Source organism: Falco rusticolus, chromosome 9, assembly GCF_015220075.1.
Source record: "Falco rusticolus isolate bFalRus1 chromosome 9, bFalRus1.pri, whole genome shotgun sequence".
Taxonomy (NCBI): domain Eukaryota; kingdom Metazoa; phylum Chordata; class Aves; order Falconiformes; family Falconidae; genus Falco; species Falco rusticolus.
This window is the reverse complement of record NC_051195.1, coordinates 42,598,971-42,626,674: the sequence shown is the minus strand read 5'-3', so window position 1 is coordinate 42,626,674 and position 27,704 is coordinate 42,598,971. Positions and strand designations below refer to the sequence as shown.

The window sequence follows — 27,704 nt, the reverse complement described above, 5'->3', positions numbered from 1 at the left end:
AATTGTGGCTCAGACCTGAAGATTTTTCTCCAAGTCTAGTTAGAAACTAAAAAAGTTGCACCTAGTTTTGACCGCAAAGTTTGTCAGAGCGGGAAAAAGGGAGACTCCATTTATAGTTAAGAGTGCAGTGTGAGTCTACAAGACTTGCCTGCAGGAAAAATGGCAAGAGAACCCCTTCCTTGTAGTTTGAAACAAAGGAAGCAGCCTGTGAAGGGCACCTACTCAACCCATTCCCATGCCCACTGTAGTAGGCTTAAATCCAGAAGAGACAAGCTAGCTCTTTCTATGCCCCGCCTTAAGATCTTCCTCAGAAATACTCCCAATAGTCTTCCCCCAAAGCACACCAGGCCATCAGGGCTTCCCATTTAAGACCAGCTCTGATGCACTGCAAGCTGCTGCCCACAGCCGAGGGATCGCTGGAGCTCCTTGGCATGGCTGGGGAAGCAGCAGCTGCCAGCCCCAGGTTTCAGAGGACAGCAGTGCTCCAGCTGGGTGGCACTAAGCAGAAGGGTCCACTTAGATGGATTAATCAGCCTTGCAAAGGTCTTTTTCCAGGCCTGGATATAGGGGGAAGAGGGTGGATTGAGAGTATCGAAGTGTGCTTTCCCCCTGCTAAGCTGTGATTTGTATCTAGCTCGTTGAGTACAATTAGATGATCACCATTAGATGGGTAAGCTGAGCTCTCACTTTCTGTACCATCCCTCTAAGAGAGGAGCATACTACTGTTTTTCACCAGCCTGAACCAGCAATCGTCTCTGAGCTGTGATGCTGTCCTTATATAATTAAGGCTGTCAGCCAAACTCAGGCACCTGAACACTACAAACTCCATGGCCTATGAAGATTGATCACAGGACTTTATTGCTTGGCAGTCAAAGCAGCACTCTGCGGGCTTTCTTTTCCCTTGTTGGAAGAACAAACTGTGAGGTTGTGAGAAGGAAATATCCCTAGAAAAGCAGTTAGGTGCCTCCAGTGCTTACTGGATATGCTAGCTGTGACCATGGGTCCTGTGCAGGTGGTGGGGTGAGCTGCACTGATCCTGATCTCTGTTTCTGGTTCAAAGCTAGCTTCTGGAGGTCAGGGTATACCTATGCTGGCAGGAAGTGTGAGTGTTTATCTATTGTCTTTACTGGCTGGAGCACACAGCAAAACAGAGAAGGGCTTGACCCAGTGCACCCCCTCTGTGCACGGGGATCTTGTGGGTCAGCAGACAGAGCCTGGGAGCGATCAGCACTGTAGGGATGGAGGCATGGCATCTGGAAGTCTAGACTTGCAGGATGGGCACTCCGCCTGCCTGTCTCTGCAAAAGTGCCAGGCAAAAGTTTCTCAGCCCTGTTTTTGACCAGTATTGTCTCCATAGCAGGGAGATTCTTCTTTGCCTTCTTCCAGTAGAAAAAGCTGGTGATCTAGCTCTGTGTAGGGCCTTGCTGAGCTGGGGCTGTACAGAAAGAGGGGACCCTCCTGGCCACTGTTGTCTTCACTGGAGAGATGCCAAAAATGCAAATTGATGGAAGAGGGAAGGGAGGAGATGTGTTTCCATACATCAGACACATGCAGCCCTAGGTGTCCCCACAGGCTGAGATGGGGAGGCACTGCACTCGCATTTGTCACTAGCAAAGCTGGGCTTCTCCAGAGAGGCTTTAACTGTGCCTGTTTTGGGTGTATTTTTAGAAAATCAAATAATTTTGGATGTCTTTGGGATGTGTGAACAGTAGAAAAGCATCTGAAAGGTGAGTGGTTTCCCAAAGTACATAAATCTTTTTGTTGTTGTGCACAATTGTATAGTGAATTTTCCCTATGCCTACCCAATACGCTGCTTCTACAGCAAGGGCAAATGAGGAATAACTTCTTTCAAAACTGTTAATATTTGCAAATACCCTTGTAAGACCTGCATCCTGTGGTACATGTGAGCAGGGCTCTGGGAGGCTAAAGCAGGGTTAATGTGCTTCTGTGATATACAAATTAAATTCCTCTCTGTGTGTGGGAGGTGTAGCAGTCACCCTCCGATAAATGCTGCTGTGATCTCTGCAGGATTAGGGTCCAGAGGTGGATGTTTACCTATGTTGTGTGTATGTGTGTAGCAGCCCAGAAGTAATCGGCTGAAGAAAGCTTCTGTGCAGTGTGGGTAGGAGGTCCAGGAGAGACCCACTGTTACAGTGCCTGTACAAGTGTATGTAGATGCTTGTGAGCTCCCTCCAAAATAAAAAAAAATTCCAGTTCTAATTTCATACCATCATTGAAAGGCTGGTTGTTAGTCACAGGAAAAGTCACAGCTGCTTAATGACCAAGGTGCAACCACTGTCATTTTATTTAGGTGGGTGCAAATGATGCAGGACTTTTTCCCTTCTGCATCCACAGTCCCAAATTCACTCATGTGGAGCAAGGCACTTGGGGTGAACTGAGTTCATGCGCTGTGTCAGCACAGCACCTTGATCAAGGTGAAGAGCCTATCAAACAAACTATCATGCATGTTACAGAACCGGTTTTGGCTGATCTTTTCTCTGACATGAATCCTTTATTTCAGCCTGGGAAGCAGTCCTGGTCAGGACTGGAGGATTTCTGCTGCATCTACCTCTCTTCTTACTGCTGTGAGCCTTTGCTGTCCTCAGCAAAGACTTTTGTCCTCTGGACTTTGTACCCAAGAACCATGGTGTGGGTTGCAGCTGCATCCTACTGCCTGTCAGTGAGATAACGGATCACTTTGTGCAACAGGAGCTGTTTGATGGCCCTCATGGTCCCCTGTGACATCCCGAGGAGCAGCCACCTGACAGCTATGGAGAGAAAAGAGCCAGGGAGCCTATGCTGTGGATGTGGAACTCCACAGCTCACCCTAGAAGTGGGCATGGCCAGGAGGGCTGTGGGTGGCAGGGAAGGGGAGCCAGGCTTGGGGGCCAGGCCAGCCCCACAGGGAGCATATCGAGGGGCCAAGACCTTGACCAGTTCCAGGAGTGCCACGGTCAGTCACCTCCCTTCTCTGTGCTGTCACCATGTCATTTTACAGATTGATGTGTGTGCTGGAGTGCTGTGAGGCTTGAGCTTGCAAGGAAAGGTCCTTAGCTGCTGGAGAAAAGGCTGCTGCATTTACTAGGGTTCATCACTAGAAGGCCCCGTTTAATTTTGTGTAGCAAGGGGCTGACTTGGAGGCTCCAAAACAGCCACTTGGAGGCTCCAAACTCTGAAACAGGGTCTGCTCGTCTGCAGGTCTGACGGCTGCAGGGGCTGGGGAGGTGCTGTCGGGTGGGAGAGGTCCTGTGAGCTGCACGGTGGGGTGGTCCTAGCTGTGGTGCTGCGGCTGTGTGGCTGCTGCACCTGTGTCAGCCCCCCCCCCTTGCCTTCCGCAGGGCTGTGCGTGCAGAGCCTGTGCTACTCTGTGATGAGCTCACATGAAAGTCACACCGAGTAAGTTACCTTTTCTTCTTCCCTCTTCTGGCCCCAGTGTTACTGTAGTCTGGGTTAGAGGTGGGACACGATTCCTTGTTGTGGAAAGAAGAGGCAATCAGCCTCCCAGGATAAAATCTGGGTGAAAATATTCACAATAATGTGAATTCTTGGAAACCTGAAAGACTGCGTTCTGCCTGGCAGTGACTTGTGGGCAGGGCAGACAGAAAAGTAGTGGGACATAGCAGCATCGGTAAGCCTGAAGATGCCTTAGCTAGACTGCAGCAGAGATTCCCTGTGCTGATGGTCATTTCCAGGGTGCCTTGTGGACATCCCACCATGCTGTTCATTGCCTGTCTCAGTCTGGAGGAGTGAATGAGGTTTACCTGACGCCAATGATTTTCTAAAACTCAAGCTGTGCAAGGTCCTGAACAGCTTGACACTAGCTCTCCATCTGTTTCCACCTAAATTCCTCTGTGTAAAGGAGCCCTTTATGTGCTTGGGGCAGGGAGGGGTGTGTGGGGTGTGTGTGTGCTGGCTGTTCATGGGACTGAAGTGGTCAGGAGCTAGGAGGTAGGACAACATGCCCATGAGCTCAAAACCCCGCATTTGTAGACCTCTTTAAGAGACCTCCTGAACTACCACTGATTCTCAGACCACAGTCTGAAGGTCTTTAGGAAGGGCTAGTAGGAAATGAACCTTGTTTCTTTCACAGGAAGCATCCTGGTGCTTGCCAGAGATGCTTTGTGTGGAGAAAGCCTTTTCTTGGAAGGTTCGTTAGCTATATTTTATTTGTTTGGGGAATTTTGTTGAGAGATGAATCAGTGTGTCAGTGGCTGCTGATAGGTGGAAACTGGCAGCCTGGGGTTTATATGCAGAGAGCAGGAAGGGAAACAGAGCTAAGTTCAGCTAACCAATGCACAGTGGCATCTTGGAACCATTACAAGTGAGTCAACAGGCCAGCAGAATGATGCAATACAGATGGGTGCGTAAAATGTGCTCTGAAGGACAGAGGGGAAAAGATATGCTGTTGAACTGATGAGTGTGCAGTGAGGCTTTTTCATGGGTGTCATGAGCTTTGTCATGAAATGAATGAATAAATGAAATTAGAAACATAATGGGAATTCTGCTTCTCTCTCCTCTTGGGGATAAAAAAAGAAAGGATGAATAAGCGTTCCCCAAACGTGTACAGCAAGAGAAATGGCCAAAAAGGGAGAAGAACTGGGGGGCCAGAACTGGAGAGAAATGAGATTGTGATGTCATTGCTTCTCAGAAGGTGGATTAGAAACAGCAGTAAGGACTGTATTTAAAAGATGTGGGTTATTTCTGGGAAGTACTTCAGGATAGCTCAGTAGCTTTCCAAAGCTCTTCATTATGCAGCCTGCTTCAGCCGCCTTAGTCCTCGTGTCTGATACTGCTGTGACTGCTCCACTCATCCCTAAACTGCTGCCTTTCTTCTGAATCTCTCATGGTAGGTTTGAATCTCACTGGAAGGCTTTCCTGACCAGCAAATCCTTATACTCACTCATGGAAAGACCTTTTAGAAGAGAGCTCGTAAAAGTTCTGTGGTTTCATGAGCTGCCTTTCAGGCTGCAGAGCTCAGGTATTGCAATACTCTCCCCTTGGTGGTGTTGTGTCTTGGACAGACACTGTGCAGCTGGAAAGCCTCCCCTTAGGCAGCAGCCTTGAGTGCTGCAGAGGAGATGGAAATACAGCTGGGCACCAGAGTGCACCAGGGGAAAGCTGAATTTACTGGATGGCCAGTCTTTGGGAAAAGGACATCGGCTGTGATGGTGGTGATGGAGGAAAAGGGCAGAGCTTCAACTCCAGGCTTAGTTTGGGCAGGGAAATCTTGATGATTCTTCCACTTCTTGTCTTCCAGTTCTCTCTGGTTTTACCACATTGCAGCTTCTTCCCCAGCAGGAGATGCCTGAATCCTTTGCCCAGTATGAGGCTGGGCTGGAGATGGGTGTTGCAGAGCAGGCATGTGACGGAAGTGATAGCTGGGTTGAGCGCCTTGGTTTCAGCAGCAACTCAAAGTTCTCTCTCCTAGCACTCAACTTCACAGCCCTCTCTGCCTCTCACTCCTGTCACTGTTCATCTCCCCTCTCAGTAGGTTTCTCTTTCATGCCCTTTCAAGCAGCTGTCATACTGATGAACTTAAGCTGCTAGATTGCAGCTCCCTCCCTTTAACTTCTGTCATACCCTGATCTCTGTTCTCAGTATTGCCCTGTCCCATCTATTTTCTTTTGCTCTAACTCCATCCCAAGTGTGACAGTCCAGGGCTTGGAAAGTTGGGTGCCTCCCTCGGTTCTGCCTGCCCACATTCAGGGAGAACAAAAAGTAGACTGTGGCAGCTGTTGGCAAATGCTTTCATTTGGGCCCTTCTTCTTACCTCTAATTCATTACAGGAATTATTCTGTGGCATCTCATTCTTCCTCTCTACAATACACTGCATACTGTAAGCAGAGGTTCACCCTCCTAGTTACTGGTCTGCTGGGCATCCACACTTGATTTTTCATTTCTTTAGTGTCGTGACCTCTCACTAACTAGAGATCCCTCACAATTTTACTGGTACATTTATGACACTGCATTGTCTTATGGTCACTAAGTTAAGACCAACCTGTCCAGGATACAGCTGGAGTCCTACTGTAGTGCTGCAGCTGTGTGGCTTTGCTCCTCTGATGCCACCTGAGTTGTTACCTGGGGACATCAAAAAGGCCCTCAGAGGATACTGATTTAACCTGGTAGAGACATTTGTCAGAGAATGACTTAATCTCTTGCAATCTACTTTTTTGCCAGATTATGGTGCCCAAGGTGCACTGTGGTCAGCAATGGTTACTCCATCCATGGCCAATGCCTTAGGAAAATTGAGTCTCACCATGTTATCATAAGGTACTGAATCCTTACTGAAGCCTCAACAATCAGGCATAGACCAAGAGCAGTAATGTGCTTGTGACTCTTGCCTAGTAAACATAACACCTGGGATGCATCAGCTCAGGTAATCAAACAACTCTCTTGCAGTTCATGGCTCAGCACAGGCCCTGCAGGAGCCAGAATGCGTACTGCTCATTCAGATGCTGTGCTGGGGAGCTAGATAGCCATCTCCAGCTCAGTGGAGTGGCAGGCAATCCCAGTGTTACAGGACTACATGCATTTTTACTCTGACTTGAAAAAGTAATTTAATTTCTCTGTGCCTCACTTCCCTATCTAAAAAATAGTGGTTGTCTGCCACTGCTGTCTGCCTTTTTATTACAAGGGAAGGACTATCTGTGTCTGTGTGAGGTGTCCCGTGCCATGGAACCAGGCTGCCAGGTTGGGCCGTAATGTGTGTTGGTGCCCTCAAGTGAGTTCACACAACCAGTCATGTATTTGACAGCACACAGCTGCCTCCAAGGTTGCAAATAAGTGATACTGAAACTGGACAAATTCTGGCTTCGATTCTCAAATTAAATGATGCTCCAGTAAAAGAGCACAAGAAAGATATAGGTGAGAGAACAATAATCCGTCTCTTGTTCCCTGAATCAGCTCTGCCCAACCCTCTGGAAAACAATGACAATGATGCACTGAGGTGTTTGTCCCATTCAAGCCCCTGGCTTACCTCTGGTTGAGGGAAATATTACTGAAAACAAGGAATAAGGTGAGATGTCTTTGCTTAGTGACATGGTTTAGTGGTGGGCTTGGCAATCCTGGGTTAATGGTTGGACTTGATGATCTCAGAGGTCTTTTCCAACCTAAATGATTCTGTGATTCTAATGAAGGAAGGCTGAAACCAGGTTATTTGCAGTGACATATTCAATAGCTCTGATAATCATGTGTCTTTCAAATATTTAATGAGCCGCATCATGCACCTGAGACTTTATTTTTCACTAATTAGAAAGAGCCCAGTCTCAGCCATGTTGGAGACAGGTATATGGGAAGAAATGTAAAAGACGTGGTGATCCACTGTTCCTCCAAACTCTCATAAGTCCTTCTGAGCACCCAGCCAGAGCGGTAGATTGCAGCTAACTCGGGTTCTTTATCATGGCACTGCCTGGTGTGCATGGGCATGACTCAGGTATCTCTCTGCCTTTCTGCTACAGGTGGGGTTTTGGCACCAGCCCCCCCACCAAGTGGAATGGGAACATCTCTCAGCTACATATTCTCAACTTGTATGTCACCTATGAAGTGACGTACAAACTGCTGCAGCTGAACGTGGCAAGTAGGGTATGATACCCCACTGGAGAGCAGACCGACGAGCTGCCTTATACCTTCCTGCTTCAGTGCTGTGCAAGGGGAAGGAAAACCTTTTCATTTGTTGGCTACATTAGTTCCTTCCCCTAGTAAATGCAGTCTTTTCCTGCAGCATGGTGCTTCAGGTTTGGAGCTCTGTTCCTACCCAGAAAAGGAAGACTTTTCCTCACCTGTCACAGCACTGCAGCATTATTCTCATTCCAGCATGCCATTTTGCATTACAGTTTCTTTTTAGAGTTACATTTCTGTCCACGGCTCTAGACCTCAGATAACCTGGTTCTCTAGTGACAAACAGCTGTGCCATATAAACCCTTTCATATATGTTCCTGTGCTTTCCCTGTCCGAAGACCATTACTAACAATTAGCTAGTGTAAAATAGCAGGAATTTTGGTTGGCATTCCTTAAAAACCTCTGTTGTTACAGATCTCTGGCCTGAGGCTGGCTGTTATGCCCACTGCTTCTGGAGTGTGGTTTTCCCCTTCACTGCATGATGGAGGATTATTTCATTAATGAATCTAATGATACTTTGTCTTTGGTCCTGACGATCTTCGTGATGGTGCTGTGCAATCTTTAATTAACTTTAAGCCTGCCAGGCACCACTAGGATGTTTATAATCTGCAACAAATAGGGGAGAAGCTTGAAGGCCTGGTGTGGTAAAACAACCTTGTCCAAGGTCATGCACTGACTCTTGGCTGGGTTTGTGATTAGATGCCAAGTCTCCTGACTGCTGCAGCAATGCTATAACAAAAAGTACATTTTGCTGCTAAAATGTTTGGAAAGTGCAAAGTGGGACAATCCAGGCGAGGAGTGTGAAGTGCTCAGTTAGGCGTAGGGGACCAGAGAGCGTGTTCAGCTGCTCGCAAGCATGGTGGCTGTGCTGCTCAGTCACAAGGCTTTTAAGGCAGCGTTCGAGTTTGTACTTGGCCGTGTTAGCTTTACGTGAGCAGAAGGCAGTTTTGTAGCACACAGGCCAGGGACAGGAATTTAATGCGTGGATTAAAAGTGAGGTGTCACATGAGGGCTGCCAGCAGGGAATACACACAAAGAGGCACATGGAAAAGCGATAGATGCAGAGACCTTGTATAGGCTCTATCATGGATGTGGATTTGTTAAAAAGCGTGCTCATTTCTTCCATTCAAAGCTTTTTGATTTCCATGGAGCATTATGTTTTATCAACCCAGAGGTTGTATGTTCATAAGACTTCAGCTTCTGCAGCACCTTTTCATGAGACTTCTTTGAGTTTTGGGAATGCTGTCCATACACCTGTTCTGTTTTTTTCCTCTCCCTCCTGCCATATTGAGTGTGGAAGAAGCTACTTGTCCCAGCTGCAGAGATGTTGCTGGTGTCAGTTTTGTAAAAGTATGAGTTTGAAATCCTAAACAGCTGTTCTCTTTTTTTCCCTTTCCAGAGATATGCTGCCACGGGAATCATTGCTTTGAACTCAGCCCTCCATATATGCCAAGAGGCCAATATTGCAGGCTTTGGTTACCCTGGCAACCATGACAATACTAAGCCAATATATTACTACAATAATGTAAAGAAGAGGTAGCAAATGCCTCCTCTTCAAACTAAGGTGTCCTCCATAGGGAAACATACTGGCACAAAGCTGGGAGTAAAGCAGCTGAAAGGTCTAGTAGCTATTGCTGGTGTTACCCAGAGAAATTCCTGCTGGGACATGCCAGGGAATGTGTTGGCACATGCTTTGTGCTCAGAGAGCAGCACAGGCACAGACCCTGGTGCTTCAGGGTGCCTTTCGTTTGTCCTAGTTTGGTGACAAGGGTCCTGTGCAGTGAAAGTCCTGCAAGGAGCCGCTGGCAAAGTTGGGTTGGGCAGGATCCAGCGCATTTTGGGCAGAGTATGGGGCATTGTAAGGAATAATCTATAGCTTTCCCTTTCTTATCCCTGCAGCTCTTTCAGCACAATATCACTGCTGAGAGAAACAGGCTGGTGAAAATTATTGAGTCAGACGTGGTGAGAGAGGGCCATGCTGCTTGCTGTCTCCTCCAGATAGGACTTGTTGATCCCAGCTGGGCTTTGCCCTTGTTCCAGGTTGCTTTGAGCAGGACTCAGTTTGTCCTATCGTAGGTAGGGTGGGAGACGAATCCCTGAGATTCAGAGCACTTGCCCTTTCCACTGCTGGCCTCTGGTTTCCACTGCTGAGGACGTGGGGTGTTACACAACCCTTCTGCTTGGAGTAATCCCCTCCCTGTGTTGTAATCAGCTAGCCTGTGCTCCTCAGTTCTTTGTAAAAAGCACCAAAATGAGATGCTAAGCTGGTCCTCAGCCCCTGAGGAAGGGAAGGGGTGAAGGTGCAATACCTGCCTTGGGTTTTCAAATTCCTTCCAAAGCAGATTGGGAAGAGTCATACCTGTCACTTTGGAAAAGGGCCAGGTTGAACACTCAGAGGTTTCAGTATCTAATTGCTGGGGAACATTAATGTCTGCAGGAAACCAGGACCATTTTGTTCATTGTTCTCTTTGAGAATAAGTTGCAGTTCTGGCTTCAAGGAGTGGGCACTGTCTTGGGGCAGGGGAATTTCAAGTCAGGACAGTTGAGAATTACCTTGGTAACTGCTGATAACTCATGGCTTTATGACCTCATATAATCCCTTTTTCGTTGCTTTCTACTTTTGTTTCTACAACTCTTTTCTGCTTCAACATTGCTACTTTTCTTTCCTGACTTCACTTCTTGTCTGCTTCCAATTTGTGTAGGCGTTTCGATTTCGCCTCTTATTTTCAATTTTGTTTCTTTTATCTATGAAATTTGTTTCTTTTCTGTATCAAATATCTTCCTACTTTCTTTTCAGTTTTAACTTGAATTCCATTTTGCTTCTTTTCTCTTTTGACTTTGTTTCTTTTCTGTATAACTTTGTTTCTTTTCTGTTTCAATGTCCTTTCTTTCAAATTGCTTTTCAGTATCAACTTTGTTTCAACTTTGTTGGTTTTTTTTTTCTGCATCAACTTTAATCATTGTGTTCCATATCAACATTGTATCTCTTCTGTAACAACTTTCCTTCTTTTCTTCATCAACTTTGGTTCTTTTCTGTTTCAGTTTTCTTTCAACTTTCTGTTCTGTATAAAGTTTGTTTCCTTTCTGTTTCAACTTTGTTTAATTTCTGCTTTGACTTTCTCCAACTCTGCTGTTTTTCTCCATGCACTTTGCAGATTTTCTGCTTCAATGTTGTGTGGACTGCTTTCCTTTTTTTGGTGGACTTTGCCTCTTTTCTGCTTCAACTTTTTTCCAACAATGTTGGATGACAACTCTTTTGCACTTCATATTTGTTTCATTTTTCTTCTTTTCTTTTCAATCTTGCATCTTATTTGCTTGGGCTTTACCTCTTTTCTGCCTTGACTGTGTCTCTTTTCTGCTTGTGTTTTGTTTGTACTTTCTTTGGGCTTTGTTCTGACTTTGTTGTGGCTTTTTTGGGCTCTGCCTTTTTTCTGTTTCAAGTTTGTTTCAGCTTTGTTTCTTTTCTCTTGCAGTGTCCTTTCAACTTTGCCTTCTGTATCAACTTTGTTTCTTTTCTCTACCAACTTTGTTTCTTTCTGTATCAACTTTATTTATTTTCTTTATCATCTGCCTTTACTGTATCAACCTTCTTTTCTATATCAACTTTCTTTCTTTTCTGTTTCAACTTTACTTCTTTTCTGCATCAATGTTCTTCCAACTGTGCAGCTTTTCTCCATGTACTTTGCAGCTTCTCTCATTGGGATTTCCAGCTTTACTCGTTGGACTTCCCAGCTTTTCTCCTTGGACTTCCCAGCTTTTCTCCATGGACTTTGCAGGTTTTCCCATGGCCTTTCCAGCTTTACTCATGGACTTTGCAGTTTTACTCTTGGACTTTGCAACTTTTCTCCATGGACTTTGCAGCTTTTCTCCATGGACTTTGCAGCTTTTCTCCTTGGGATTTGGAACTTTTTTTCTCAGGATTTGCAGCTTTTCTCCTAAATTTTGCAGATTTTTTCCTTGGGTTTTGCAGCTTTTCTCCATATACTTTGCAACTTTTCTCCATGGACTTTGCAACTTTTCTCTGTGGACTTTGCAGCTGTTCTCCTTGGGATTTGCAGCTTTCCTCCTTGGCTTTTGCAGCTTTTGTCCATGGACTTTCCAGCTTTTCTCCATGCACTTTGCAGCTTTTCTGCTTCAATGTTGCGTGGAATTTTTTTTGTTGTTGGGGGGTTTTTTGGGGTTTTTTTTTGGGGGGGGTGTTGTTTTTTTCTGGGTTGTGGTTTTTTTTTTTTGTGTGTGTGTTGCAACTTTGTTTCTTTTCTGTATCAACTTTGTTTCAATTTTGCTTCTTTTCTGTTTCTATTTACCTTCTTTTCTTTTTGAACTCTTCTTTGACTTCTACCTCTACCCTGTTGGAATTTTCTTTTTTTCTCTTTGGATTTTGTTTCAACTTTTTCTACTTCTTTTCTTTTTTCTGGATATTTTCTTGTCTCTTCCAGCTTGTTCTGAGCATGGAGCCACCTGCCAAGTTTATTTTGTGTGCTGAAGATTTTTCACATTTTAGAAAGGACATTAAACGCCCACTTCTCTGCTGCTGGCTCATGTCCACATTTTACCTCTGGGTCCACATCTTCTCATGCTCTGCTGCTTTCTACCAGGATGTTGCTATGTCATATTTCCTCTTCTTTACTCCCCTTATTGCTGCTTTCTTCCTGGACTGTTAACATCATGTGTTCAACTCAGCTGTTGACTCTCCAAACTCCTGCCTCTACCGTTAGACAGATCCTGCAGTGCTGGACTTAGAAGGTGATGGCTCCGCTGGTATGAGCAGTTTGTGCAGCCCTTCAGGCAGGTGCTCACTGGGAAGGCTGCTCCTCCTTCATGGCTTGTTGAGGGTGCACTCTCAGAGTCAGGTTGGTATAACTTACATCAGGCTGCATGTATCATACAGCAGCAGCTTTTGGGGTGTGGGAGCATGAGTACAGTGCTCATAACTGCTAACTATTTCCATGGGAAGTGAAATTTCTGCTTTCCCTCCCATTTCCTTCCTCTCTCCCCTTCACTGTGGTCAGGCTTTCAGGGCACATCCTGTGTTACTCGTGTCACTGCTTTTCCTGGGTAACTTCTTATCTAGTAACTCAGCCCTGCCTCCTGAAAGCTTTCAAAAACACCCTGACTCTCAAGATCTGCAAAGTGTTAATGCCCTCCATGTTGCTCTGCTGCTATTCCCTTTTGGCCAGCCTGGTTCTCCTCCATTACAACTGAAATGGGTTTGTCCTGGTTGGTGCAAGCAATTTATGGCCTAAGAAATGCTGACAAAATTCCCTCAAAAGCTGCCTGGCCCTGGGAGACTGCTGGAAGAACTGGAGGCCCTGGTCCAGCTCAGTTTGAGAAAGGTCACTTGAACACTGGAAGGGGATGACCTCATCTTGCACATGCAAACATAACCAAACTGAGCTTGAGAGAATTGGGGTGTTTTAATAAATTCCTTTTTACCCACTCCATGTTTCCTCTGTACACAATTAAGTCTTTCTATACAACACATAGTAGCCACGCAGGTTTTGCAGATTCCAAAATTATGGTTTTCCAAATGCATATTTGGATTTTGTTCGACCACTCTTGTGAACTGTATTGCTTTGTAAGTAATGGAAGTGGGCTCTCAGCTATGTGGACAGTTAATATTTTATGCTCTTCTCCTGATAGAGTAAAATGGCACAAAAATTTTAATATGTAAAACTGATGTACAAAACATGCTATGTACTAACCCCAGGAGAGGGTTTATATTTTCTCTTTAGGTTCTTGTGTATACAAGAACTTTGCCATGGCTTGCAGAAGCTGTGTCTGCACTTTCTGCTGTAGTTGCTGCAACATTTACCTGTTATATAGTGCAAGTCATGGTAGTGAAACCATAAACATGAGGCTCAAGAGTCTTGGCATTGGTCACTGCTGCCTGTGGCAGCACTCCCAGTACTTGCAGCAAGCAGGTCTGCTACATAGCTTTTTGCTCTTATGTTTAAGAGCTGTCTGGTTTCCCCTCAAAACAGGGTTCTGTAATCTTTCCAGGTAACCATGATTCATTAGAGCTGCCTTTTGTTTCAAACTTCCCAGAGTGTTGGAGCAATGTGGTAGGGGCTGAGTATTTAACCGTGCTTTGGTGGGGGCACTGAATCAAACTTTCTTGGGTCCAGTTTAAAAATTCTGAGAGCCGCAGTCCTCCATGCCCTACAAACCTTTCATGTTTGATAGCCTGAATAAATCCTTGCCCTACAGCAGACTCATTATTATCAAGAGAACTGGGGGAAGGAGGTGGAATAAGTAGGATAAGGCAAAGCCACAGTAATGCAAAACATATGTAAATTAGGCTACCAGATACCACAATAACGATGTAATGGAGGGGGAAAGAAAAAGAAAATGAGTGCTATTGTTGCTTTAGTAGCAAAAGCTAGCATTGGTTTGAGGTGGTAAATCCACCTTCTCAGGGCTGCAGAAAGGTAATTACATTCCTCTAAGCACAGTGCATTTCATGCTAAGGTCCACAAACATCCTCGCATCTATGGCAAGGGTGAATCCCCGGCTGTGGCCAGCTGGAGGGCAACCATGGTTTGCGTGAGGCAGAAGGGCAGGGAGCTTCTGGGCTGTTTGGTGCCACCCTGCCTGTCTCCAGGGGTCAAGGGAGCTCCACCGTCCCTGACTGCCTGTCCATGAATGCTTGGCAAGTGAGTCTGGTTGTCTCCACCATCTGTGTGAAATCTTTCCAACCATTTAGATTAAACACTGACTTCTGTAAAATGTAGGGCTCCTAACTAACCTGACACAGTCCATATGGAGTAGCTGCCACAGATAGTGTCTATCTTGACACTGATTAATCGCTTCTACCAGTTGTGTATTTGTCCCTGGTTACTTGACACAGTTCTTCCCTAATAGCTTTTGAATAGTTCTGGGGTATTCATATGACCTCTGCTGTGGGGAATAGCCCATCTGATGACACACATTACCTACTTCAGTGTTGGCTTGGCTGCTTTTCATCAAACTAACTTGGACACTAGCTTTTGGGTTGGTTTGGGGTTTTTTTGTTTTTTGATTTTTTTTAATTTCCTTTCCCCTGTGTACACCGGTATCTGTCCTTTTCTGCATTGGGGAACACCTTAGCTATGCTGGAGTCTGTTTGGGTTAGGTGGCATCTTTTGCAACTGGCTGGGGCTTGGTGTGTGCTATGTGGCATGTAGAGACTGTCTGTGATTCCACCTCCGTGTCCTTACCTGTCACTTACAGTCACAGGCATGACAAGCAATCTGCGTTACTGATGCTCTTTGCTTTGAAACTAGCAGTTTAATGATCTGTAACTAGAGTCAATCATTGTTCAGACAGACAGCGACGCAGCTGTCTAACACCCCCAAACTAAATGCAAAGTTTCTCTCTCAATCTGAACGTTCTTCTCTTCTTCAAAGATACAAGATCCAGTAGCAAAGGCAGTGGGTCTTCTAGGCTGATTTTCCATCAAGAGTGAGATTATCACACCCGCTTCGTGTGGGGAAGCATCACAAGTGAGGGTTATAGGCATCAAGGCACTCTAGGAAGGACATGTTCTGATGACACCAGCTCCTCAGCTCCTTCAGCAGCCTTGGTGCAGGGTACGTGTGGTTCAGTGCTGGCTTGATCAGTCTGCCAGGTCAGCCAGGGCTTGCTGGGTGAGGCGGTGACTCACCAGTGCCATGGTGTAATGTATTTGTGGAATTTGCAGCAAAAGGATCTTAAAGCAATTTCCAGACATTCCCCTCCCCACCCTCACCCCTCATTTTTCCTTGTACTTTATATAAATTGTTTTTCCCAGAAGAATGGCTAGGAAAATTCTATATATTTAGAGTAATTTCCTTTTGCTTTTCCTATCCGCTCAGACAACCTTTCAGACTGGAGTTGCTGGGTATAAGGACTGGCGGTGTCAGCTGAACCTCAAGGACTCAGTAACTGTCTACACAGCCTGAGCTTAGACCCCAGCTGCACTATGACGTGATCTAAGCTTAATTCTCCACCGGTGATTGCTGAGCTGAGTTGTATTAGCTTATATTGTGCTAGTTAGGATGGCACATATGGCCAGTGCTGCAACCCATTTGAGAGCAATACTGGGTCAGCTGGTGTAGGTTACCCCATGCCTGAGCTTCTCAAGTGCTTTTGGAAGCTCTTGTAGTGCTCTCCATCTCTAGCTCCACAAATGTTGTGTTGTGTGTGTGCCAGCATCTCAGGAATGCTCTCTCCCATCTGATCCATGACTCACAACCAAATAGTTGTTACAGATGGTCCTTTCACTTAAAATAAGACCTGGTGTGTTTAAACTTGAAGAACATGGTAAGAAGTATTTCAGTCTCCATTTGCAGATAGACTTGGGGAACTGCTGACTACTGAGGTAGATATATCCTCTCTTCTGGGTAATAGCTGTTGATCTACATGTGATACTGAGTTAGCTGTGACCTTGAAATCACCACAGCTACAAACAGCCCTATCTGTTCTCATGGCTATCACCAGCTGTCTTGTCCAAGAGTTAACTAACTCTTCTTTTTGGCTGGAGTTCATGAATTATTTTAATTTCACGTAAGCAAGTACAAGAGGTTTTGTCAGTCCAGCTACATTGTGGCTGTCTTATGCTATGTAATATCTTGCTTCAGATCACAGAGGTTGAGTATATGCTGTCTGCTGTTGTGTTACTTATATTATAATAACGTTCAAGAGAACAAAGATCACTCGGGCATGTGTTCTTAGAAATACAGATTCTCTGTAACACCTCCTTTCTAAAAGATCTTTGATGATCCCACCAGTAAATTGCCAGCGCAGTGAATCATGTTTCACTTCAGATGTTATTCTTGTCACTTTAAAGGATTCCAAATAATACTTTTGTTTCTTGTGAACAGAAAGAGGCAATTACATAGACATTACGGCTTTCTACAGTCATTGCACATTGTTGTATGCAAGCTGAAGAATATGAAGTTAACCATCACTGACTTTCTAAACCGGTAGCTGGGCTTGATTTGCCAGCTTGCATGTTTTCTTCTTGCACCCCATCCCTTGCAGATTCTGTAGGATTTGTCCTTGAACAAATTGTGATGTGTATTGTGAAACTGTTGCTTGTGATGGAAGCAGCACATTCTCCGAACGTCCTTTAAGCTGCGCTTTCTACTTGACCCCTGAGCAAGGCTGTTGGACGGATTTTGTGATGCTCCCAAACTTTCCAGCATGTTCAGTGCGTCTCCATTGAAATGGTAATTTCTAGAGCATACTTCAGGCTCATCTCAGCTTTAGATAAAAATTAAATGTGGATTGCTTCATTCTGCATATTGAATACTAAAAGATGCACTCATTTGTCCTCTCTGCAGACACATGATGCTCTGCCAGTTTCCTTAATCCAGGCACAGAAGCAGTCACTTTTGATTCCATCTGTAAAAGGAAATACCTGCAATCATGAGAGGCTTTTTAGAACAGGGATTTTGTAGAACTTGTCCAATTTCAACAAACTTCTTGTCTGCTGACTTAATGGGCACTATCTGGCTGCACATCAGGGTGTCGGTTTTAGCTCCCATTGTGCTGCCTTGTGTTTTTCATTGCAGAGATCATCTGTTATTTTAGGATTTCTCCATCTCAGTGGCCATCTACTGACCTGCCAAAGAAGTCCAGTCCCCACCTGCCATATTTTAAACTTTTCTTTATAAGTGGATTTCTCACTGGACTGATATTGCAGCTTATATTTAATATTAATTTACACAGGCTTTCATCAGTAGTGACTCGCTATTCTGTCTACTTCTAGACTAGTATCCCATCCTCATCTCACATTTTTGCAACTTCTCTGTCTATGTGGTGTTAATAATACCGAGGAACCCTATGGCTGTATCCCCAGTAACGCTTTTTAGTTATCTACAGAAAGACAGGAGTAGATACATGAATGCACTACCATTTATCAGAATAAATGAAGGCAGGGAGCTTTATTAGAAGGCTTACAGCTGATTTAAATTAATATTGCCAACTGCGAGGTTTTACAAAGGCTCTTCCAGAAACAACAGCTGTGTTTGCACTGTAAATTAAGGACAGTATTGAGAGGTACTCACTTTTGTAGCTGGGCATCAAATGCAGATTCAGGCATGACCAGGGCAGATAGCAGCTCTAAGCCCAGCTGGGGTGTTTATGCCTTTCCCAGCTTGCTGCCCCCAGCAACCACCCACCCAAGGAAAAGGTGAGGAGGGGTGTAAGGTCTCGGGCTATGACTGCTCGGTGAATCTCCAATATTTACTCCCTGTGCCTGGCCACGTGCAGCTTGTTCCTGTAATAATTACAATACTGAGGTCCAACCAGATGGATAAAACCCAGATGTATGTTCATAAGAGCTGAGCCATAGATAAACCTGTTGTTACATGGCTCAGGAAAACATCTGCCACAGCAGAGCACTTATCCACTACTTGCCAGTGTGGAGTAGCTGGGAGCTTGGCAGGGATACAAAGGCAGAATCATTTGCTCTATCCAGTGCATTTGAATTATGGGATGTGAAGCATGACCTTCCAGAAATTGGACTGAGGATTTCACCAGTGTTTTCCTTTTTTTTGCCAATTTGACCTGAGCTAAGCTGAGGTGATGAAGGCAATTGACACATTGATACAACCCATATTCCTCTTTAATTTCTAGTCCAAACTATACCTTTCATTACTTCCTTTTTTTTTGCTTTTCTTTTTTTAAAAACTTTTTTTTTTTTTTTAAGAAAAACAGTTGCAAGAAGAGCAATTCACTCAAAGCATTTCTAGAAAACAGGCGACTAGCAGTTTCACTTCCCTCCTTGTTTTCTGCAATTCTTAGTGACGTGCAGTGAGAAGCAGGAGTGATGAAACACAACGCTTGGCATTTCAGGAAGTTTCTCACTCCAGGTCCTTGAGTGATACTCACGCTGCTTTCTCCTGCATGCCTGGCCTCCTGAAGATGTCCCAGATTACAGCTCTTTCCCTGTGGATGCTCATGGTAGTGCTGCAGCTGGTGCTTGTCCCATCACAGCTGGCAGGCTGCCTCCTCAATCCCTGTTTGGAGGTATGTGATCTCTAAACGAGCACAAAATCCTTCTGTTTCTCTGCTGCAACTTTTCCCTCTGCTTGGGAGGTTTGTGCAACAAGTCTGTTGTGTGTTAGTAGTCTTAGGAAAGCCTATCTTTTTTTCCAAGGCTGTTACCAAGGCAATTGAAGTATTTGAAGTAAATGCTGGTCTCAAAAACATCTGAGAACCAGAACTAGCAGCATGAACCATTTCTTCTTGTTAGCTTTCTCTACCTTTGATGGTTACTGCAGTACAGTTAATCTAATAGATTACATTTCCCTTGGAAGAGATCCAAGCCTTATCTATAATTTCTGCAAAATACAGATTATTGCCTGATTTGTACTGTAGAGTCATTTCACCAGTACTCCAAGTACCTGGCCCCTGCATTTTCCAAACTTTTGCTGACAATTATAACTTTGGTTACAGCTGCCTGTTGTAAGCTGAAAGCTGATCCTGGACATACAATGCATCCCTGTGTTTGTTTTGCTGGCTCTCTCAAAGGTTGCTGCTGGTTCATCCATAGCCTCAAGGAACACTGTCCTGTAGTTTTGCACCTGCTTCAATCAGCAAGAAACGCAGCTCTTCCTGGGGAGTAGGACTGGTTCTATTAGAAGTGGGAAAGATGCTTAGGGTATATAAGATTATTTCCTAAAGCTCAGGGCAGCTCATTTAGAAACTCACTACAAGGCTAGTCATTCTGCTCCTGTTTTCCTGACTAATTTTCTGGCACTTCTTGAAGAGCAGATGTTGACCGTGATTGGATCTGCCACTGTTACAGGTCATCCCTAACAAAACTTTCAGCTGCATGGGACTGAACGTCTCTGGAGTTCCTGCTGAAATCCCAGATACCACCCAGAACTTGGATCTCAGTTTCAATAATCTGAAATCACTGGGGTCAAATTATTTTTCATCAGTCCCTGAACTGCAGCTTCTTGATCTTACAAGGTAATGAGCTCTTTTACGGGGTTACTGGTTAACCTTGCTTCATCAGCTGGGCCACCATGGTTGCTTATTTTGCGGTCTGTTGGTCTTGGCTGTTCATTTTGTTTTACTTGTGTCTTTATCCCTGTGTCTGTCTCTCTGCACATCCCCATGGTCAAGTGATGTGCAGCTTTTAGTCTGGTTACTGAGTGCCCACCTGCTGCACAGAGGTGGGTCTGTCAGCCTGATCGTGTAGGTTGGGATGGGATGTGAGAAGGAAGAGGAAGATGTTTTACTTCTCTCTGAACAAGAAAAATGTCAGATTTTTCACTGTAACAAAAACTTCAAAGTGGAACATCTTGGGTGAGCTGTTCTTCTAATCACAGTTTAAAAAAAATGAAGGTACATTCATTTTCTAAAAGGCTGTTTTAAAATATCAACACATTCCCTTTTCCCTTCTCCTCACATATCTGGGGGAGGAGATGGGGGAGGCTTATTAGCAAATTTGAATTGATGTATAATTTCCATTGACTTAAGACAACAGTTTCTCTGGGTAAATTGTTTCACTGAAAAATGTCACTCTGTTCCATCAGTTACAGCTCCAAAGTGTCTGAGTGGCAGAGCGGGTTTGCTGTAAAGCACTGGCTGCATTATAAAACTGATTTTACTTGAATTAATTGCAGAATGGATTTGGGTCTCGAATTCTGGATCTTCCCTTATGAAACCAGTTTTAGGTGGTCACCCTCTTTTTCCTCTCTTCCTTTTCTCCTTTAGAACCAGCATGGCCTGGGGTCTGGTGCCTCTCAGATATCATCAGCAAAAGAATTGTGATCTTTGCCACTGCTGCATCATGCTGGTGCCAGTGGAACTGCCCAATTGTGGCTGAGGTGACAGTGTGAAGGTCTGGGGGGTGCAAGGTGGAAGGACGTGCTTTATCTGTATAGCTCTGCCATAAGTGATGGTCGTTAGGAGGTTACTTTGGCCTTAACAGAAGGCCGCAATTCTTCTTTCCTGCTGCTTGCCTGAATTTTTGACTTTCAGCGTGTCTCAAGGTCTCTTGCTTTGCAACTGAACTTCAGATTTAGAGAGGGAGGAGGAGGTGAGAGAAGGTCTCCTGCTGTGGAAGGGTTCCCTTTGCACATTCAGGAGTGCTGACTGCTCAGCACAGTAAAGCCAAACTGACCCCCAGCGTGAGGTGGAGCCTAAGAATGTTGCACCAGTGCTTGGTACTGTAGTGTTAGCAGACATGAAAGGGACAGTTTTACATGCACATTTATTCTCTTTTCCTGCCCAACAGATGCCACCTTCATACAATAGAAGATAACTCCTTTAAGGATCTTCAGAAACTTTCCACCTTAATTTTAACTGCCAATTCCCTCCAGTACTTGGGGACAGCAGCCTTCGATGGCTTAACATCTCTGAAAAAACTGGTACTGGTGGAAACCAACATAGCCTCTCTGACTGACCTACCCATCGGACACTTGCATACCCTGCAGGAGCTGAATTTGGGCCACAACAACATTGCTTCATTGAAGCTTCCCAAATATTTCAGCAACCTGACCTCTCTCAGGCATCTGAGCTTTCTTTCTAACAAGATCACATATATCTCCAAAGGAGACCTGGATGCCCTGAAGGAAGTGAACAGGCTCAACCTTACACTGGAGCTTTCCTTGAATAATATAAAACACATACAGCCAGGGTCCTTTGCAAAGATTCACCTTGGTGAGCTGGGACTAAGAGCCTCTTTTGGGAACTTCAGCGTGATGCACACTTCTCTTCAAGGCCTGACTGGTTTACAGGTCAACAGGCTAATTGCTGGAGAATTCAGTGACAGTAAGAAACTGGTAGACTTTCAGAGAGGACTCTTGAGTGGACTGTGTCAGGTACAAATGCAAGAATTTATCTTAGTGTGTGTAAGGGGATTTGAGGATGACACAGACACTCTTTTTAACTGCTTAGGCAACGTCTCCAGTATTCGCTTGGTGAACCTCCAGCTTGAAAAGATGTCAGAGGTTCCTATGTTCTCTCAAGTGAAACAGCTGGAATGCAAGAAATGCAAGTTTCAGGAAGTGCCTGCCACGAAGCTCTCTCTTTTCAAGGAGCTGAGAGTGCTTCGTATTACCAAGAACAAAGACCTCAGTAGCTTCCGACAGAAATTTGAGAGTCTAAGAAACCTGGAGGTGGTAGATTTGAGTGAGAATCACCTCTCCTTCTATCGCTGCTGTTCCCCTCTGTTTCCCGGATGTCCAAATTTGAAATACTTGAACCTAAGTTACAATTCTATCATCAGAATTACTGGAGATTTCACTAATGTGAAGAATTTGTTATATTTGGACCTTCAGCACACAAATCTGTTTGGTCCTGGCTCCTACCCTGTCTTCCTATCCCTTCAGAAACTCATATACCTCGATATTTCCCATACCAGAACTCATGTTAAATCCCAGTGTACCTTTTGTGGCTTGAACTCTTTGAGAGTGCTCAAGATGGCAGGCAACTCCTTTGAGAACAACCAATTGGCCAACAACTTCAAAAACCTAAGTCACCTCCACACCTTGGATATTTCAAGTTGCAAATTAGTACAGGTGGATAAAAATACATTTGATGCCCTCTCTGAACTAAAAGAGCTAAACATCAGCAACAATAAACTACTGAGCTTTGATCCTGTAGTCTACAAGCCGCTGCAAGCGCTCACAGCCCTGGATCTCAGCAACAACCAGCTGAGCGTTCTGGTGGACTCAGCCCTGGGAATCCTGCCTGATAGTCTGGTCCTGTTAGACATCTCTCAAAACCTGTTTGAATGCTCTTGCACAAACCTAAACTTTCTGAAATGGGTAAAGGAAAAGCAGGACCTACTGCAGAACAGGGAATTGATGATATGCCACACACCTGTATATGTGAAGAACATGAGCCTGTCAAGCTTCGATCTGCACTCCTGCCAACTCAAAGCAAGTACAGTGGCATTCTCAGTGATCGCATTGCTCGCTGCAGCAGTGTTCCTCTTCCTGATTTACAAGTACTACTTCCAGCTATACTACTCATTGGTGCTGCTCAGTGGGTGTAAACACACTGCAGAAAGGGGTGACACCTATGATGCATTTGTTATCCACTCCAGCAAAGACCAGGAATGGGTGATGAAAGAGCTGGTGGAACCCTTAGAAGGAGGAACACCTCCCTTCCAGCTTTGCCTTTACTACAGGGATTTCCTACCAGGGGTACCCATTGTCACCAATATCATCCAAGAAGGTTTTTTGAGTAGCAGAAATGTCATTGCAGTCATCTCTACTGACTTTCTGGAAAGTAAGTGGTGTAGCTTTGAGTTTGACATTGCCCAGTCCTGGCAGCTTGTTGAAGGAAAAGCTGGAATTATCATGATTGTACTAGGAGAAGTGAATAAAACCTTGCTGAGGCAGAGGCTGGGGCTGTCCCGATATCTGAGGAGGAACACCTATCTGGAGTGGACAAACAAGGAAATCAGCAGACACATCTTCTGGAGGCAACTGACAGCAGTCCTGTTAGAAGGCAAGAAGTGGAATCATGAGGAGGCAAAGCTCATGTGAAGAAAAAGAGAGATCACTTCTCCCCTGTCTCCCATCATGGCTTGGCTGATGGCTGGTGTTCAGAAGTTGGTACTTCCGTGGCTGTTCAGAGTTGGAGGAAGTAGATGAAGGCACTGTAAAAACAGTACAAAAATACCTGCCTTGCTGGTCACCCTTTCTCAAGGGAACTTGTAAGCTAAGGAGTGTCAGCAGCTGCACACGCCTGAGCCCCGTGTTTGCCTGTAGCTGTCAGCCAAAGCTGGTCCAGCAATCCACACAGGTCAGGTGGGTTGGTGAACAGATGGACAGCTCTTACTGTCATTTACCTGCCTCTGAAACTGTATTTGGATCCTGAGGTCATTTACCCAGTGGAACTTCAGGCTCTGTTTCTTTGAGGGGACCCCAGGATCTCCAGGGGAGAGCAAAGGTACAGGACTCTTGGGTCTAAAAGTGGTGGGAAACAGAAACAAGATTTGGATCCTGAAAGTCTTGGGTCTGCCTCCTTAGGCACCATGGCTCAGGGAGAAAACCCTGCAGAGGGAAATGGAGTTCCCTACAGCCACAGACCACCTGGCAGCCACTCAGTGCAGCTGAGCAGTTATGTCATCAGTGTGGGGGGAGGTTGTTTTTGGTGGGACATTTCCTTAACATGTTTATTTCAGTTTTCTTTAGACCAAGACAAAATATTGAATCCCCCAAATATTGTCACCACCTGGAACTCTTATTTATATCCAGCTATATTATATAGCATTTGAAAGAGTGGTTTGAGGTCTTTGCGTGAGATCCAAAAATCCGTGGGACCAGAAAGAGCCATAGAAATGCTTAACACCTTTAAAATCAAACTATTTCTTTGCCTCAACTGTTTTGCCTCATGCAGTGTTTCTGGATACACTGTGTGGGACTGCCCTATACAAGCAAGATTCAGTCTGAGCAAAGTGTTTTGATGTTTACAGCCAGCCAGTTCTAGAATAAGCTTTTCTACTCTCTGGACCAGCCTTAGTTCACGGTTGGAAGTTGCTGTAGGAGCCTTCAGCCCATGGGTTGAAATGGGCTTTGGACCTGTTCAGGCTGAGAGTCCCTCTTCCTTCCCACTGTCAGGCTGTGGCAGCCTCTGATCCTGGTGGGCATCTCAACACGTGTGGTCAGCCTTTCCCAGGGTCCAGGTGCTACGTGGAACAGGCCAGTCACTGGGTGGGAGAGTTTTGCCTTTTTTCACCGAGAATGTGCCTGACATTTTGCAGGGAGGAGAGATAGAGGAGAAAAGTCTGGGTTAGCTAAACTAAATGTATCCCAGCGCTGCCCTGAATAAAGGGAAGGAAAGTCTAAATGCCATTGAATCATATTACTGAGCGCACCCATCGATGTGCTGAATATTGAATAGTGCTGGCATATTGCTCTCTATTTATGAAAGGCTTTGGTTAGGATTAATCACTGAATTACTCTAGTTTTAAACTTGCAAATCCTTCTATAATCAATGACGTTCTACAGAGGTAAAACAGAAGCAATTGAGTGGTGAATCAGATCTGATATTTATTCAGAGGAAAGGGCCTGATCCATTTCACTTTTCTAAGCACCAGTCAGCACCATCTCCGTGGAAGCCAGTGGTGAGATCAACATCAGACACTATTTGAAAAAGAGAGCAAGCTAGTGCCAGGGCTTGTTCTGGCAAAAGCTGCACCACAGTTCTCTTGCTGTGTGCTGTGCCAGATAACACTACCAATGCCCCCCACCCCCACCCCCAAGCCCTCTCAAAGGCTTTTTGTGCCCTATGTGATGAAACTTTCATAAAACTAAGCTCAATGCTGCTTTCACTTGCCCAGTGAGTTTGCTTTGCACCTGCCAAGTACTGTTGCAGCAATTTCCAGAGTGCGGTGCTCCTTACCTGTGCTGTGACTGAGGGTCCAGAGTGCTGTGCTGTGCCAGCAGGGCTGCCTCCTCACCTGGGGAGAGCCTGCTGGGGATGGGGGGGGTGGGCGGGAGATGGGGTGCCGTGAACCAGGGCACAGCATTGTGCTCCCTGGGTTGAGGCCAAAGGAGAGCATGAAGGCCAAAGCAAATTTTAGCCTGGATTTCAATAGCTACAAGTTAAATTGGAAAACAAAAGAGGAAAATCAAATTAGGTAGGAGTTCCTGCTCCTGAATCGAGCAGCACTGAACCTGCATTTCTCCCTCACTCTTTCTCTCTGTGGTTCCTCTACAAACAATTGGGTGTATATGTATTTCTGGCACAAAGCAGAGTCCTATGATTCTTGGTTGTGATTATAATAATCAGTTTTTAGAAAGCCTGAAAGTGGTTCTGGGCATTATAGTACGGGTTTAGGACAGTATTGTTTAAAAAGCGAGTGTTTGTTGAATATCAAAGCAACTTTAGGAAAGCTGGGATGATGCTGAGAGGAGGCTCCCACCTGTACAATTTAAAAAGAAACCAGATACTTGTTCTTCTCTTCCTATTCAGAGTCCCCACAGCAAAGATGGATATGTGAGTTGCCCCAGGCCCTCTTACTGCCCAAGAGAAAGCACAAAAACCATCATAGCTTCTGGAAGTGAGAGTGAGATGGTACAATGAGAAAGAGAGTGGAGGCTGGGGTGTTCAGAAAAAAAGGGGGTTTGGAAGACGTTTGTTCTCTGCAAGCCCCAAAGTCACTCTCAGTCCTGCTTCCCTCCATGCGTTTAGAGATTTCACTTGGTCTCAGCAGTAGTTGGTGCTCTGAAAGACACAAGCTGATTTCTTCTATTGCTGAGACCTTCAGAGCAGAACCAGGACTTTCTTTTTTTCCCTGAATGGCCCAGGAGGACAGGCTGCCTGTTGGCATGAACACCCCTTGATAGGACCTGGGTGCCAGGCACAGCCACGTGCCATAAATGTTGACCTGCACAGCTGTGAGCTCTGTGGGGTGAGTGGCCCCCAGCCCTCCCCTTTGCACAGCCCAGGAGGTCAGTAACCTGCCCTGGCAGTGCCCGTCTTCTATATTCTGTTGTTTATGAGTCTAGGAAGGAAAGGGCTGTATCAACAATTACGTTTTCACCATTTACCTGGCAGAGAAAAAGTAGATTTGTTTTTAGAAGACTCAAAACAACTTTCCCCAATACTATAAAAGGAGAAATCATTGTGCTTCAAACAGAAACACACATTCCTATTTGCCTTTGTTACAGGAAGCAAATTTCCAAAGCAAAACTGAATGTTCTCATCTTCAAACATGCTGGCATGCACTGTTGTTTGAAAATGTTCACTGTGCAGCAGGTAGCTTTGATATTATTTACTCATTTGGGTGAATAAATGAGCAGCCAACCAAACATCTATGCAGGTCCACATTCATCTCTCATGTAAATAGCTGAACCTGTTCCAGTTATTAAAGCATCTGTTTTACCCAGGTCATAAAAACAGATGGAGATGAAGCTCCAAAGGGCTGTTGCATCCAAGTTATTTCACTTCATTTGTAATGGGGATGTGCCCTGATTTCACTAGGTGCTTAATTTGACCCGTGCAAAATGCCAGTATAGACAAAGCTCCGGTCTTACTCACATGACAGAGGGAGAAGTCTTAGAGGCAGGCCATCATGATGTGCTGGCATCATCACCAAGATGCGGTTTGCAGTGAGGGCTCTGAACCGAGCAAGCCCTCATTAGCATGATTGCATTTGTGGTCTCCGCACTGTAGCAGAGACATTATGTAAAAGCTGAAAACTAGAGCCATTCGCATTGATGCCCGCCTGGATCCGGCTGGCCGCAGGCGCAGCATCGCACGGCTGTTCCCTTGGCCTCCCCAGGTATCAGCACAGACTTCCAGTGTCAGTTTAAAGATCAAGAAAACAAGGAAAAGCAGCTGATTTCTCTGGACTGACTGATACTTGACAGGACAGGTTGAAACTTTTTCTAGGAGTGTGTTTGTCCTTTTGGAAATGCTATTTTGTAGGTGGCTTATGTAATTTAATGAGGTAGCGTAGTGAAGCTGTGGAACAGAAATTGTCATAGCAGGGTTTCTGGTTTAGTATTGCATGGGGTTGTAATTTTGGAACAGACATTTTGCATGGAAACTGATTTTTTGCAAAGTTTTGGAGGGGTTGGAAAAAAGGATTTCAAATAAAAGTTAAATTGTTCCACAGCATCATTTAAAAAAACATTGGTTTAGGCTTCTGCTGTTGTTCCTTAGAGTACCTTTTCATTTGAAATGTCTTTCTATTTATATAATCTGAGTAGCCTCCCAAACCAAAACCAAAATGTAAAAATGTTTTCATCTACCCAAATTAAAAAAAAAACAACAACTTTTTTTTTTTTTTCATTTTTGTACCATGAGGAACTTTTAACAAAACTTTAAAAAGCAGAAGTTTTAACAAAACAGAAATTCTGCTGCCATGATGGCTCTTACCCTGACCCTCTAAAAGGTAAACCTTCACCTGGCTGTATCACACATGTAATCTGGGCAGTAAAAACACTGAAGAATCTCCACAATGAATTTCACTAAGTGCCTTTTGCAAAACATCTTGAGTAGGTTCAGTCAATCAATACGAACTGCCTGAGACTGAGAGCAATTGAACATGGTAGGAGAGAAGCAATTCCTTAACAAGTTGTTTTTTGCCATCGCAGCTGAGGCTGAGAATTGGGACAAATGACAGCAAAGCATGATTTGCTGAA

General features: G+C 44.9%; 1 protein-coding gene and 1 long non-coding RNA gene across 2 annotated transcripts in view; both read left to right on the top strand.

Moving 5' to 3' along the window:
- Positions 1-6,498: 6,498 nt before the first annotated feature.
- LOC119153741 overlaps positions 6,499-27,704 on the top strand; it is a 36,440-nt gene continuing 15,234 nt past the window's right edge. The window contains exons 1-3 of the long non-coding RNA XR_005106203.1: positions 6,499-6,511; positions 15,872-15,876; positions 17,216-17,219. This is a non-coding gene — a long non-coding RNA (uncharacterized LOC119153741). The remainder of the gene's footprint in view (positions 6,512-15,871; positions 15,877-17,215; positions 17,220-27,704) is intronic.
- TLR4 (toll like receptor 4) lies at positions 18,490-26,366 on the top strand. The gene is made up of 3 exons (XM_037400552.1): positions 18,490-18,612; positions 19,394-19,560; positions 20,834-26,366. The coding sequence occupies exons 1-3, from the start codon at positions 18,490-18,492 to the stop codon at positions 23,091-23,093; spliced, it is 2,550 nt and encodes an 849-aa protein (XP_037256449.1). The 3' UTR covers positions 23,094-26,366.